At 38.6% G+C, this 16,274-nt stretch overlaps 1 protein-coding gene across 1 annotated transcript in view; it reads right to left on the reverse strand.

Moving 5' to 3' along the window:
- DNAH14 (dynein axonemal heavy chain 14) overlaps positions 1 to 16,274 on the reverse strand; it is a 209,823-nt gene that overhangs the window by 59,180 nt on the left and 134,369 nt on the right. Inside the window, exons 49-55 of the mRNA XM_039883632.1 lie at positions 15,206 to 15,376; positions 14,302 to 14,469; positions 13,467 to 13,559; positions 7,901 to 8,098; positions 5,303 to 5,464; positions 2,957 to 3,148; positions 1,843 to 2,024 (exon numbers count right to left, since the gene is read on the reverse strand). Of these exons, the coding sequence (XP_039739566.1) occupies positions 1,843 to 2,024; positions 2,957 to 3,148; positions 5,303 to 5,464; positions 7,901 to 8,098; positions 13,467 to 13,559; positions 14,302 to 14,469; positions 15,206 to 15,376 (1,166 nt within the window). The remainder of the gene's footprint in view (positions 1 to 1,842; positions 2,025 to 2,956; positions 3,149 to 5,302; positions 5,465 to 7,900; positions 8,099 to 13,466; positions 13,560 to 14,301; positions 14,470 to 15,205; positions 15,377 to 16,274) is intronic.

Raw genomic sequence — 16,274 nt, forward strand, 5'->3', positions numbered from 1 at the left:
TTTAAACAGAATGTTGAATTATGAGTTCTGGGGTTGGGAAGAGGCACACCCTGGCTGTGAGAGACCCAAGCCACAGCATTAACCCTCCCCGCTTTTTCTTCTCCCACATCTACCCCTGGGAAACTAGGCTGCCGAAAGGTGTGAGGAGCCGAGAGGAGCTGGGGACCTGTAAGCTGATGCTTCTTCTACCACTTAGCTGTGCGGGATGGATGTAAGCAGCTATGAATATTAATGATAATGACCGGGCATACGTGACGACAGCTTTTAAGGTGGTCCTGGTATGACCCGTGCGCCAGGGGTCAGGAGATGTTCTAGGATCCTACGTCATATATAAGGAACAAACTACTGAGCCGCCTGGGGACGTGTCTGGGGATACTGGGGTGAGGGGCGGGGGCGGACATGGGAAACACTGGAGAAAGGTGATGTGATTGTGACAGGGACTGGTCACGCAATCATGTGGCTTAGAATAGGGAGCAACAACCTATGAGGTTGAGAGGGGACACCTCCAAAACGCGGAGGTTAGAGGTGGAAGGAGGATCTACTAGTTTCTCTTGACTGTTATCGACAGGGCATCTGGCCGATCTAGCCAGACTTCGTCCTCCATTTAACTTCTGATCAACAAAAATCTTAACCTGAGGACTTTCAGAAAGACCCCAGGCACTGCTAACTCTAGGGGAGAACAGCCTTTACTTAAAACACCAGGACAATATAAACTTAACGAACGAAATGATTCCTTTTAGCTTCACCGTATTCACAGACTATAGCAACTGCTCTGAATTTAATTGGCGTTGAATCTGCCACACTCCACCTGACTCTGCTAACAAAAACTTAATAATATTAGACCCTGACTCCCAAAATGCTGCTGTTGATGTTGCCACTTCTTATGTAAAAGTCAGGCCTATATTTACCTAGCACAGAACCTCGTCTAAACGTCTAAACGCTACCCTGGGCTTCCTGCTGGCTTCCTGAGGCCAGTGCCTCTTAATCACATCCCTAACTGGCCTGGCTCCAGACAGGGAGCTTGACTGTGTTTATCCACCAGGTGGGAGGTGCAGTCATGGCCACTCTCATCCAATGCTGCCTAATAGAATGGGTTTGGTCCAAGCCCCCGTGAGTACCACTGAATAAGGTATCTGACAGGGCGCCCTTTCTTTCCCAGCCAGCCATATAACAGGTCATGGGATGGAGCTGTCTAGGCCTGCCCCTCCATCGGTCACACGTGGGCACGGTTTAGCCGCAACCGACGGAGGTCCGGGCAGAACACCCCGCCATCCTCCTAGAACATGACAGCTCGGATGCTGTGAGCAGATGCTACAAGGCCGCTTCCAGTCACTTCCGTAGCTTCCTGGGAGGCTGTCATGAGCTCTCCATGTCTCCTGGGTTCTGACGAGGTATGAGACTTTCTGCCGCACGTTTCCTCCCCCACTGTCGCAGGTGCAGCAGGAGACTCCAAAACTGCGTGGCTGCAGCTTGACGCATGCGCTCAGCAGCCGGGCATCCTACCTGCGTTGCAGTCTCAGGCTCCTTTTATTTTGCTGTGGCCCCAAGGGACAAGGGACGTGGGGTGTGGCACCTATGGCTACTCTTGCCTTGTCTAGGGAAGCAGCAAACCATGTGCACCTAACGAGGGCTCCCTGCCTCCTCGCTGGCTGCATCCGCCTGCCTTGTCCTGATGGGCGCAGCCTCCTAACGCCCACCCACCTTCCCTTCAGGTCTTCTGCAGCTTTTGCCTTTTTTTCCCGCTGAAAAAGCAGATTTGGTCTATTTTGTGTTTGTGTCTGTCGATACAAATAAAAGCACCCATGTAAAGTGCACGTTTCTGATTTGGTCGCAAAGCCTCACCTCCTCGTTTGCATTTCCTTCTCCTGTGACCTCAAAATGTGAGCGAAGGTTTCCATGAATTTCAAGTAGGTGCTGGGAGTGATGTAGTAATGCCTTCTGGTTTTTTGAAAGTATTTTATGCTCAAGTCTTTTATACTTTTGTGGATTTGGACACATGTTGGGACAAGCTTTTCTTTCAAGTTCTGAAAATTAATAATTTTCAAGAATTAAGAGAAAGCGATCCAAACACACCTTGAAAAGATTAAATCGAATGTGAATAACTTGAAAGAGTTTATCAATTTGAGGTGTGAGAATGTAGAAAAAGGCCCTGGGTGAATGGGACCAAGAATATATCATTTTTAATGGTTGGGATGGGGTAGGGTGCAAGCGGCAACAACGTGGCTGACGATTAACGACACGCCAGACGCCTTCTTCTAGGCTGAACCCTCATTTCCGCTGCAGCCAGCCAAGGATTTAGGACACCATTGTCAATGGCTCAGGTTTATGGTGCTTTCTTTATCTCCCATCTTTCTTTCTTAAAGTAGGTTATCAACAGCAAGATACTCAATCTCCTTATAAAATAAAATAAAATAAAGCTGCAAAATGTAAAGGCTCAAAAGATATATGGATATATCGATATCTGTATCTGTATCTCTATCTATATCATCTATATATCTATATATCTATGTCTATATCTATATCTATATATCTACATCTGTCTATCATCTATCTATCTATCTATCTATCTATCTATCTATCTATCATTTCTATCCATCTCTATCTATCATCTCATCATCCATCCATCCATCATCCATCCATCATCCATCCACCATCCATTCACCATCCATTCACCATCCATCCACCATCATCCATCCATCCATCCATCCATCCATCTATCCATCCATAATCTATCATTTATCTATTATCTACTATTTAGATATAGAAAGAGAGTAGAAAGAGTATCTCCTTTGCTTAGTTTTGGAGAAAATATTGTCTTAGACCTAACTTTGTCCTGGTCATGCATCTCCAGTCCACCAAGCCCAGCCAACAATCTGGTCACTTTTAACCCAGCTACAAAAACTTCCTTTGTATTAGGTTTTTATGTGTGTTTTTTTTTAAAAGAAGTTATATTTACCTCTCTTTTCTCTAAGTCCACCTTTTCTCTTAAGAAAGAGTCGGCCACAACAAAAAGAGCCTCTTCTGGCCACTTTTCATACCAATCAATCGTGCACGTGCTAATCATAGAAGAATACATTCTGCAATTATGGCGGAAGTTAGGTCCTGTAGGACTCATTATTATGAAAATATGAAAATTTTTATATATTCTCTGAAAATTAATGAAAATATAAGTCATTAAAATGTAATTGACTACTTCGAAAAAAGATTATATTGCAAATTCCATTTTAAACGTGTTTCAATTCTTCCCTTACTCAGTAAACTGGCCAACTGTGCAGTGAGCGCCTGCTGTGACCAGAGCCCTGCCAAGGGAAACTGCGAGTCCCATGGAGCTCTTCTGAGGAAAGTGGCCAGGTGCTGCTCTGTGTGACTCCAGTCTCTTGGCTTCAGCTGGATGGACCATGCAGGGGAGACACTGGACTCCAGGACATCCCTGTAAAAGCCAACTCTCGTGAGGTGGCCTGGTGCTGGAGTTGCGTTCAGTAGGTACCCTTACATCAGATGGTGATGGGTCTGACTATCAACGCTTTCCTCTAGGGTGGTGTGCATTTGAGACCCACAGAAACTCAAAGTGAGAAATGGCCATGAATTAAAGTCACAGAGAGAAACAGAGACCATTGTTGTGGGTGGAGCACCAGGGAGATATTAATAAGCTACTAGAGCTGAAGGATGATGCCTAAGCAATATTAGATTCTATACAATTTTGCAGGTCCAGGCAAAGTGTTAGTTTCTATGAAGTTTGCCTGCATCCTTTCCCCCCATTAAACCTTTCCCTCCACAAGTTATGCTGCTTCTGCTGCTACTGACTTCTTGGAATTACTGGCCATGGGGCACGGATTCCTTTCCCACTTCAATATATCACTTTATAATAAAACCACATTTCTGAAAGCAGCCTCGGTGAGTTACTATTTCTTTTAATTTGAAGAGTTCGACTTGTACAAAGTGATAATATCTTTGAGGATCAAGCAACCTTATTTTGCCAAATTAGCAAGATAAAGTTGAAAGAAGGCTGTAAGTGTGACATTTTCTTCTTTTTTGTCTTCAAGAATTTTATAAAAGCAAATTAAATGGCTCAGTGTAAAATTCACACCATACAGAAATGTTTAAATTCCAAATGAAATTACCTGTCTTTGCTTTACCCATGCCAGCTCCTACTTGAACATATCTAATATTAACAGCTTAAAATGTGCCTTCACTATTGATTATTATTGTAAGACACTTCAAATCATTTTTGGAAGATATATATATTTCTAACTGGGATTCTTGGTTTATTTTTCATTTCCGGAGCGCACCGTTCTCTACACTCCAAAAGAGAATTTCTTTGATCTTTACCACTTACAATCTATTAGATAAACCTACTTAGTGTCAGGGCACCAGAGTGCCACATGTTATTAGGAAAATTGCTGTCCCTTCTTTCTTGGGATCTGACATCTCTTGATATTGCCCCTAATTATTATTATTATTTTTTAGCCTTTAAGAGTGAGGCATTTTAAAATATAACTCAATCCAAGCATCCATTCATATGATATTGCTCTCTCTCAATTGTGGATTCCATTTCTGGAATTTTTTTTTAACAGCTTCTTGTTCCAGATCACAGAGTATCTGTTGAGGAATGAAGGGTGGCCCAGCTGAATTTTCAAATGACTCCATGATAGACAGAAACTGGCACCAGAAATAAGTTGACCTGTGGTACTTTCCCACTGAACCCTTCGGTTTAGGTAAATCACATCTACCCGCTCACCAAGCCCCTGGCCGGTCATCATGCCTTAAAGACATGGAAAGCCTAGGTCATCGGTCTAGTCTATACCTCTCATAAGACTGGTCCCTTCACAGCTATCCTACTGCTGAGTTCATTCTAAACATCCCCTGCTTTTTCTGGCTGATTTCTTTCTGTACCCATCAGCTCCTGGCCAATTTTAGGGCTATTCAAAGGGATAAAAGAATTCTCGTTTCTTGCCTTTCCACACTTGCTACCAGCATGACCGAAATGAAAACCTCATTGGCTGGGAAGGAATCTCAGTGTTAAGAAATCACCCTGGGATCCTGCATCTCTTGTCATTGCCTCCAGCTGTTATTATTTGTTTTGGGCTTTAATAGGGAGGCTGAGATCTTTGTTAACCTTTGGCCTGCCTAAGAGTGTTGTGGGTCTGAGTGTAGGGATGACAGTCATTATTTTAACTTTAAAAACTCATTTAAAGAACTAAAGAAATTACCCAACTTGAAAGTAATGCACAGAATTATAAACATAGTCTACTTTTAAATTAACACGACAATTTGATAAACCCAATGCGTGAAAAAACAGTACCTTTTGGAAGAATGAAAATAAAGCTTGCCTATTATCCATATAACCAGACTGTTCAGCAAGAGGTCTAATCCTTAGTGCGATGGAGTCCAGCTCCTCATTTTCAAACATGTCAGGTATTTTTCCCAAATTCAGAATGCTGTTCAAATCTTCTAACAGTGCCTCCTTAGAGGAAGCATATATTTAATCAGGAATGAGTAAATTATTCATATATTCTACTCTAAGCACACCAAACTGAGAAAGCAATAGTGTTTAAAGAAAATTGAGGTTAATCATAAATATCTTTTTTTTCCCCCCCTGAGTCAAATAAGCTTCATTCATCCATTTATCTATTCAACCATTAGAGAAATGCATGTTTGATACAGACAATATGCCAGACACCTGTATTACACACTGGGGCTAGCGGCACAGGAGGGGCGGATACATGAACTGAGCAGAGACTGTGCCTCGAGCCGTTTATAGAAGACCTCAATGCATCTGCTTTTTCCGTTGAATACTACACAAACTAGAAACAATGTAGCTGAAGGATTATTTTAATTTAATCAAGTTCATCTCTATAAAGAGTTCCAAATCGAATGGAAAAGGTAAAAAGGAGAAAGAACAGTAAAAAAACTACCAGAGGAGTTCTAAAAAGTATAAACATTTTGGTTTTGAGAGTAAATTCAAGTTTGTTTGTTCGTTTTTTTTAAAAAGAAAAGTATCCTTGGCATTTCTGACTCCTCAGGATACTCCTCAGACACTCACACGTTCCTGGTATTTCAGCCCAGGTAAGGATGGGCAGAGAGCAGGGTGGGGCAGGCTCCAGCAGAAGCCAACAGAGGTAACATAGAGCTAGCTGCTTTCCTGTTTCACCTAAGACACGATATGATGGAAAACCACCAAAGCTTCTTACACACATTGATTATTACCCACTTGTCAAAAGTTTAACTATATTATTCCAAGGTATTGCTGCTTTGGCACTCATCTTGTTTGGCCAAGTGGCCTGCGAGGCATTAAACTGACACTAGCCCCTTCATGAGAGCACATGCCCGCGACAGCAGCCAGCAGAGTCATAAGCCAATGTAAGTTCCTGATACGATTTCCCAACAGCCCTTGTGATGAACGGTCTCCCCGCCTCCCAGCACCTGTGAGTCTTCTGTGTCCATTAGGTAACACCCTGTGGGATTTACCAAAACCCGACTCTTTAAGTTTGAATTGACTAATCTGACGCTAGCCCGGAAACTCCCAAGTACAATACAAGGACGTTAATAAACGTGTATGCTCCCGGTCCTGCCCCTCTCTCCCTGCCTGCAGCCTGCCTTCGCCTCCCTGTGTGGCCTTTCGAGGACCTGTAGTAACAAACTTCACTATTCTAATTTGTGACTCACCATCTGACGCCTTGTGTTCTACTTGACACGTTAATTTTACAAAGTCCTAAAACCATTTTTTTTTTTTTTTGATTCATGTGGAAAGCAATGATATGGCCAGAAGAAATCTGAAAAGTGTGGAAAGGCGATCCAATGGCCTTGAAGTCCTGAACAGCACGGAAGGAGAGGAGCTGTGTTCACCTCAGCTTTGATCTGATAGTGGTTTTCTGAGAAATTCTTTCTTAAATGAGAACCCACAGGCTCCTGGCACGGGAGAAACTGCATCTCCCAAAACCCAGAATGGAAGTGTCTGGCAGAAACCTCAACCCGATCAACAGAAAAGGTTGTGTAAATTGGGAAGGAGAGAATATACAGTAAACCAGAAAACTGGATATTATGGAGTATAGTAGATATGACATGGCACTGAGATTTACCCTCAAACTAAGACATGAAAGAAAAACACACCTCTGGAGAAGCCCAGAATTAGGAGAAAAAATAAGATGAGAGTCTGAACAATACTAATAGTTATATATACATGTCTGGATCACAGATAATAAACAACGTTCCCTTGAAATTTTGCCACAAAGAAGGAAATATAATCTATGTGTTTTGGCTGTGAAAGGGTGTAACTTATGCAAAACAACAAAATTTTGAAAAGTTGAGTGATTAACGTTTTCGCTTTTATATAAATAAAGTATATCCTGCAAGGACAGTCCTAAACTTGATGGTCGAACGAGAGCAGAAGGATAAAGGAGAGAATCAGAAGCCCCAGCTCTGTGAGAGCACATTGCAGATTACAGGTCAGATAGTGGATACAGATGATAGCGTTTTTTTAAAACATAGATTACAAAACTAGTTCAGATATAAGATGGACGACTTATCTACACAGATAAATGGCTTCCGATCGATCAATTAAAGTGAAAACTGTACAGTTTGAATATAAGATGGATGATTAGTTCGCATATAAGATGGATGACTTAGCTACACAGATAAATTACTTCCAATCGGCAAATTAAAGTGAAAACCGTGCAGACACAGAAAATGCTTTTGTTGTAATGTTTATGTAAAACCATCTATATCATGATTACAGATATATAAACTCTATGGGCTATAACTGGGTAAGGACAGAGAATAATGAAAAGAATTGATATGGTAGATTCATAATACTATAGATTATTTTCTTTTCCGAATATTAAATTTGGAGGGCCATTTAAATATCAAACTTTAGCAAATAATGAAGACAAAAAGCACTTACCTGATCCAGGTTTAAATTAGCGACTATCAAAACAGTGGGGTTCCCCTCTAATCCTGCTTGAATAAACATCTTTTTAAAGTCTTCTTTGAATTCTAAATAGGCGTAATTGTGAGATGCAGGCACTTGGTAGACTTTATATTCTGTCAAGTAACAGGCCAATGTTGCACAAGTTTCTTTTCCACATCCATCTATTCCAATCTTTGGGAGAAAAAAAAAAAATCCAACATATGATTCCTATATATGGTCTGGGAATCTTTCAATGTATAAATTTCTGTTTAGATATATTTGAAATTTAGATAGTAAATATACTTAGGCAAGTTTTATAACTTTTTGGGGGAGATATATTAAACATAATTAAAGTATTTTATTAAAATTTTATAAGGAATTCATATACATTCAATATTTTCACCTTTGCCTTCATAACCTCTTGAAATATATAACTTCACTTATAAGATAATCTGGAAAAATAACATGGATAGGCTTATAAATAATCATTATATCATTGTCAATATTTTCCTCTTCATTTATCAGAATTTAGATGAGTCCTTTCTTATTTATTTTGAGCAATAAACAATAAATGCTCTTGGTAATTATGATGAAGTATTTACCTTTTAAAAAGTTTTATTAAGATATAATTTACAGACCACACCTGTTTTAAGTGTACAATTCAATGATTTCTAGTAAATTTACAGAGTTATGCAACCATCACCAGAATCTCTTTTTAGAACATTCCATAACCCCAAAAAGATTTCTCAAGCCTGTTTGCAGCCAATCTTCATTCCAACCTCCAGTCCCAGGCAACAACTCATATGCTGTCTCTCCAGATCTGCCTTTTTTGGACACTTCCTATAAATGGAATCATGCAATATGAAATCTTTTGAATCTGCCTTCTCACTTAGCATGGTGGTTTGGAATATAAAGACTTCAACAATACTGTAAAGCAACTTGATCTAATTGACATATAAAGAAGACTCCACCCAACAACAGCAAAATACACGATCTTCTGAAGCATACATGGACCATTCTCCAGGGCGGCCCACATGCCAAACCATTAAACGAGCCTCAATAAATTTAAAAGGATTGAAGTCATTTGAAGTATGTTCTCTGACCACAATAGAATTAAGTAGAAATAAGTAATGGAACGAAATTTGAAATGTTCACAAATATGTGGAACTTTTACAACACACTCCTGAACCAATGGACGAAAGAAGAAATCATAAGACAAATTAGAAAATACTTTAAGACCAATGAGAACATCCAACATACCTAAGGCAGTGCTTAGAGAGAAAGTTATAGCTACAGATGCCTACATTTTTAAAATAAGATAAATCTCAAATGTATAACCTCACCTTCTACCTTAGAAAACTACATAAGAAAACTAAGCCCAAAGCAGGCATAAAGAAGAAAATAATAAAGATGAGAGGAGAAAATAAAGAATAAAAAAACAATACTCTCGATGAAACCAAAAGTTCATCTTTTGAAAAGATTAACAAAATCGACAAATCCTTAGCTAGACTGACAAAGAAAAAAAGAGAGAGGACCCAATTATTAAAATCAGAAATTAAAGTGGGGCTGTAAACGCCAACATTATAAAAATTAAAAGATGATAGACAATGCTATGAACAACTGTACGCCAACACATCAGTTAACTTAGATGAAATGGACACTTTGCTAAAAAGACACAAATTACTGAAGAAATAGAAAATCTGAATAGACCCATGACAAAAAAAGAGATCGAGTTAAGAACTTCCAACAAAGAAAAGCCCTGGGCCAAATGGCTTCATTGGAGAGTTCTACCAAACATTTAAGGAAGAAATGAAACCAATCCTTCACATACTCTTCCAGAAAATAGAAAAGAGAATACTTTCCGCCTCATCTATGAGGCCAGTATCAGCCTGATACTGAAACTAGAGAAAGGTATCATGAAAAAAGAAAACCGTAGACCAATATCCCTTGTGGATATAGTGGTAAAAATTCTGAACAAAATATTAGCAAACCAAAAGCAACAACATATAAGTAATGTACACCGTGACCAAGTAAGATTTATTGGGATGTTTGGTTTAACATTCCCAAATCCATTAAAATGTAATACACCATATTAATAGAATAAAAAGCAAAAAACACATGATCATCTCAAGAAATGCAGAAGTGTTTGATAAAATCCAACACCATTTATGATTTAAAAAAAAAAAAAACTCAGCAAAAACCAGTAGAAGGGAACTTCATCAACCTCACAAAGCGGATCTATGAAAAACTTGCAGCTAGCCTTATGCTTAATGGTGAAGACTAAATGTTTTTCCCCTAAGGCTGGGAACGAAGCTAAGATGTTCTCTCTCACAATTTCCATTCAACACCATACCGGAGGTTCTAGCCAGTGCAGTTAGGCAAGGAAAAAAAAAGCCATCCAGATTAGAAAATAAACAAGTAAAACGCTCTTTATTCACATTCCACATGATCCTGTTTGTAGAAAATCCTAAGGACAAACCACTCAATTTAAAACAAACAGACACTTTACAAGAGCATATGAAAAGATGCTCGATATAATTTGTCATTAGAGAAAACAATGAGATACAACTACACATATATTAAATTCTCCAAAATCTCAAATATTGATGATAGAATTGCTAACATAAGGATACAAAGCGGCAGGAACTCTCACTTATCGCTGGTGGGAGGGCAAAATGGCATAATCACCTTGGAAGACAAGTTTGGCAGCTTCTTAGAAAGCTAAACATAATCTAAACACGATCGAGCAATACACTGTCTTTTATATTTAACTATGAAATTACTCTAACTGGTGCTTTTTATTATTCATGTGGATTCAAGTTACCATCTGATGTCATTCCTGCTCAGACCGAAATGTTTCCTTTAGTATTTCTTGTAAGATAGCAACAAATTCTCTGTCTTTGTTTATCTGGGAATGTCTTTTAATCCATCTTCATTCTTTGAATAATAGTTTTACTGAATATAGCAATACTGACAATGTTTTTTCTTTCATTGCTTTGACTATGTCTTCTACTGTTTTTCTGATGTTTCTGATGTCAGTTTGCTAATCTTATTAAGATTTCCTAATACATGATGATCTGTTTTTCTCTTGCTGCCTGATAATTATCTTTTTGTCTTTTTTTTCTTTTTTTAATAGTTTGACTATGATGTGACTTGGTGTGGATCCACTTGGGTTTATTCAACTTGGAGTTTCTTGAGCTATCATTGAACTTCTTGGATGTAAAGGTTAACGTCTTGGGTATTATATCTACAACATTTGTTGGTATATCACAGGTCTTTATAATTTTGTGTTTTTTCTTTCATTCTTTTTTCTCGCTTTTCTTTAGACCGAATAATTTTTACTGATTTATCTTCAAGTACACGGATTCTTTCTTCTGCCAGCTTAAATCTGCTGTTGAGCCCCTAGAGTGAAATTTTCATCACATTCATTGTACTTTCCAACTCCAGAAATTCAATTTTGCAAAATAATTTCTGTCTCTTTGATGACGAGTCACAGTTTTATACTTTCTTTTAATTATTCAGATGTGGTTTCCCTTAGTTATTTGAATATATTTGTCACAGCTGCTTTGAAGTCTTTGCCTTGCATAGCATCTGAGTCTCCTTCGATTGACTACTTTCTCCCCTGTGTAGTTCACACTTGAATATCTTTTTTCATGTCTTGTAACTTTTTGTTGAAAACTGAACATTTACATAATAGATTGTCTGCAACAATCCTTTAAATCAATGCCTTAAATCAAAATACGACTTTGCTTGTTTTTTTTTGCTCTCGTAGTTTGACAGTACAATCCAGTTGCACTAAGAAATATTTTAAAAAGTCACGTATGATTCCTTTTTTCTTCCTTAATAATAATCTCATTTGAATTGACTGACCTACATTATGATCATTTGATTCATTTAAAAAATCTATTTTGAATGTTCTTCATCAAATCATCATGCTCCCTCCAGCTGCATCTCCCTACCAAAGCCCCACATACTAAGTCAGCCTCCAGTCATGTGATTGTTTTTGCAAAATTGAACCCTAGTGTTAGCTTGACCCAAGGCAAAGATCTAAGGTGTTTAACTGGCAAAACAGTCAGGATTAGAGAGAAAGCAGGGACTTGCCATATTTTATTTTGTATTTTAAACAGGGGTTCTGAGATCGAAGATAGGTTTATAAAAAAAAATCTGTAGATAAATTAAGAAGGCAAAGTTCTAGCTGAGTGTTAGACTTTAAAAATATTTCTGTGAATACATTATCAGGAATTTTAGAACTGAGAACTTGTACACCTACCTGTTATTAGAAAAGCAAGAGTCACTTTGGGGTAAAAAGAAGCGAACTTAAGATCATATACCCTTTAGGAACAGAAACGCCTATTAATAGTTGAAATAAGACATATTAAATTCATAGCTCTGACAGAGCTATGTTCTATATTATAGAGCTATGTTCTGAATGTGGAGACGTGATAAATAATGAAAAATTAATGTATGAGGTCAGAGGATGCTAAGGACTAGGAAGAAAAACTAAGAGGAAATAAAGGGATAGTGACAGGGACCGAGGGGAGGAGAAAAGGACATGCTAGTTTAGATGCGGGGAGCAGAGGAGGCTGCTGCAGCGGTCCAGGTGGAGGTGATGGGGTGTTGAATGGGGCGGGGGCAGGTGAAGTGGGCAGCTTCGAATACATTTTGGAAGTTGTACTGTCAGCACGTATTGATAGATTGGATGCGGGGAGCGAGAGAAAAATGTCAAGAGCTAGGGGCTCCCAGGTTTCCGGCTAGAGCAGGAGGTATACGGTGGTACCATTCGTGAGATGGGAAAGGCTAGTAGAAGAATAGTTTTGGTGCTGGGAAGATTTGCTTTTGTATTTTCCGCCTTAATTGTATTTTCCCATTTTTAATTCGTTTTAGTCTTGTATCTATCTGTTTAAATAAAGGGCTGTTTAAATAAAGCTCTAGTTGTTCTGAATGTCAAAGGAAAAGCCTTTTTGGGAAAAAAAAAATGTGAATTACATAACAAAGTATAAAATAAATGACTAAATAATACATAAAGTATAAAATAAATAACTAAATAATAGACATAAATAATAAACAGTCAGAAATAATGCGATTCACATAATCGGCTAAATATGTTTGATTTTATTTAGTCTTCCGAAAACTTTTCTCTATTTGAGGTATTTGGGATTTTCCAAGAATTTAACTCTCACTCGTTTTCATGAGAAGTAAAATTTTATGCAAAGACTCATGTTTCTCAATCAATATTCAAGTAAATATACTATTTCGAAGTCAATATCCCCTGGCATAGATAGCATATTAATGCTGAGAATATGCTTGAGACGGGGCCAGATCGACCACTTTAACTCACACCATTTGCCTTCTACAGACGAATAACACTTTCATGTGCTGATAAACTTCTTATGCAAACTCTTGAGAGGACAAGAATCTTGTCCTGTGACTCGATGACTTCAAACTTTCATAAACAAAAAGTCTGGATAAATAAAACTTCTGCGAGCAAAGTAGATTCTATTAAATATCCTTAATTTTTATCTTACGAACTTAAAAACATTTGAAAAATTTAAATTATTACCAGTAACATGTGACTCCCTGGTTGCCGAAGGACCCTTGTAGCTCTTGTAATGTGTTCTATGGCTTCCTTGAAGAACACCATGGAATGAGAAATCTAGCAGAGGAAAGGTGACAAACTGATTACAGGCACAGAAAAATGTTCATTATGGTTTTATGCACAAAGATACGGAAGTGAGAATAACTATTCTAATAATGTAGTAATCTAGACCCAGTACACTGGTTTACGTTTATGGAAAATTCGCACAGTGAAGACTGTCTCTATGCCAGTATTCTGCGGGGGGTGGGGGAGGGGAGGTTCATAAACTTGAGGGAAGAGGATAAAAAGGACAGCAGCATCCGGGTGGTTTTCCTGTTGCTGCGTCTTGGGGTAGAATAAGTGGTGGGAGGAAGAGTCTTAGGAAATTGGTTTATGGCATCTGCGAGTTTGCTGGCGTCTCTGTTCTAATGCATCTCTGCCCACGACAACACTGCGAAACAAGTAGATGAGTCTCATCCATTTCGCTGCTCCTTGTCGCCACTCTGGGGCCAGTGCCACTCTCTCTCTTCTTGACTCCCCTAACTCTCCTCATTCAACCCCCCACAGCCTCAGCTGTGCACCTCGTGTGTTTCCGCCTATTAAATGAGACAACACATGATGACACAACATAAAATTATTTCTAATGGTCTGCTTTAAAATAAGAGGGCACACATTTTTCCTGAACTCTCTCTGTTACACACACACACACACACACACACACAGCTTAAAGATATTTGATTTTCTATCTCTGTATGTATATATGGATAAATATATACACACACTACAGTATTTCTCAGATTTTTATACATATATGTTTTACCTCCAAAGACGTTGAACTCAACTTCATTTGGAATTCATTAAGTACACTGGCGAGTTTACGGTAGTCATTGGTGTTCTGATAGATCTTTTTTCTATGAGGCTTATTTATATCCAAGAAGTCCACAAACACAGTTGAATCATTCATCAGTGTTTCTGTGGTCCACTGAATCTATTGGAAGATAATAAAGAGTTATCACGTTTTATTTTTTAAAAAGCCAACCGGCTGAACAAGTTATTAAATGATATTGGACAAACCCAAATGTTCACAGGAGTAATTTATGTCCTTAAGTCATTAGGAAGATTTGGTTAACATGTCTTAATTCGGGGCACTGTGGTTGTTCTTGCGGTCCATAGGGCTGACTCCTGCTCCGTCAGTATTTGCCTGCTCATCGTCTGCTGCCTCTACATCTCTTCCTTGGTCTAGCAAAGTCGTAAAACTGAATTGCAGTTGGCACTTACGGGGAGGGAGTTTAGAATTTCTCCTGGGACAAGAACGTGCTTTCTTTAGATAGTTATTTTAGCAAAGTCTCTACATTCCTTCATTTATTCCTTTCATCTCAGATATATGTATCAAACACCAACTGGAAGTAAGGGAGGATGTAAAATTCTGGAGATTTAGGAAGGGAAAAAAATCTGGCTTTGTTTTCAAAGAACTAACTCGTAGGTGAGAGAGAGGGTGAGGGGGAAAGGAGCAGATCCGAGGCTCCTGAGGCCAAGCACACGAGCAAAGGTGACAAGGCCGCGTCGTTTCTGTCATGTCAAATCTACGCTTAGACATTTTCCAGTGAAAGATGGAATCGACAGCAATTTTTTCATTCATATTATAGAAATGTCTGGGTACTTTTAGAAAACAACGCTTTTGCCTAAGATACCACTTAAAATGTTTTTTTAAAATATAAGTTTACCTTAAAATAATTCTCAAGTTCCTTTGAAAGAAACTGATAAAAAAGCCCCTTTTCAGTATGTTCGATTAAGCGATCGTGAAACACGCGGGTGGCTTCATGCACGAAGAACAGAGCGACCATGTCTTTGGAGTTAACGACAGACTTTTCGGCTTGCAGCAGTCCTAGGAGAAGCTAGTGGGGATTTAAAAAGGACATTTTAAAAAAAAATCATTAGTGGGAACTATGTGAGTAAAGGCTCAATTTTTGCAAGTTTATGTTTCCGTAAAAATAGGAACAGTTATCCAAGGTTAAGAATTGTCAACTTCTAGAAATGATAATCTGGATTTCTGATGAGATAGGCAAGCTGTACATCAGGGAAAACATCACTGGGTTTAAGGGCTCCTCAGCCACATCCAGTGGGGGCCTCGCTAGGATGGGCAGCCATGAGTGTTTCCTGTGGTACATGGAGGCTTAGGGGGTTGGCGGTGATATAGAGATGCTTCTCGGTGTTAAGTTATATTCTAAGGTTCTTATCTTGGATAAAAAAAAAACAACGAACCCTTATAACCCATTTCAAACATTATATGTGCTCTTTGGGGCTAAAGTCCCATAGCAATGAAAGATCAAATTCAAGTATTGTTTTTTTAACATGTTAATTCTGAAAATTACATATTTGACCAAAGCTGATGACTAAATCAGCATTGCTGGCAACGTTCCCTGGTGTAAGAAGCTGGACTCGTAAAAATTCAAGCATGTTTATGAAATGCATACATGCTTTTATTTTCTGAGATCTGCAATAAAATCTCAGCTATAAAGCAAAACCAAAATCCATGTTATAATCTTCTCATTTCTTCCCCTGCTGAGAATCTTAGCCAATATTCTAACAATCTTAGCGGTTTTATCCTTGAATTCTCTGCATGCAATTATTTTAACAATTCTTTGTCGACCAGCTCACGGGATAAGCTGCTAACAAATAGCAAAACTAATCAATTTCAATTTCCCCTTTTTCTCCTTTTAACAATTTAATGTGGACAGTATCGTTGAGTAAGGAAAACGGGAGAGAGAGTCAATTCAGTAAATTACATTTCTT

The sequence above is a fragment of the Pteropus medius genome, unplaced genomic scaffold, assembly GCF_902729225.1.
Source record: "Pteropus medius unplaced genomic scaffold, Ma_sr-lr_union100, whole genome shotgun sequence".
NCBI classification, from domain to species: Eukaryota; Metazoa; Chordata; class Mammalia; order Chiroptera; family Pteropodidae; genus Pteropus; species Pteropus medius.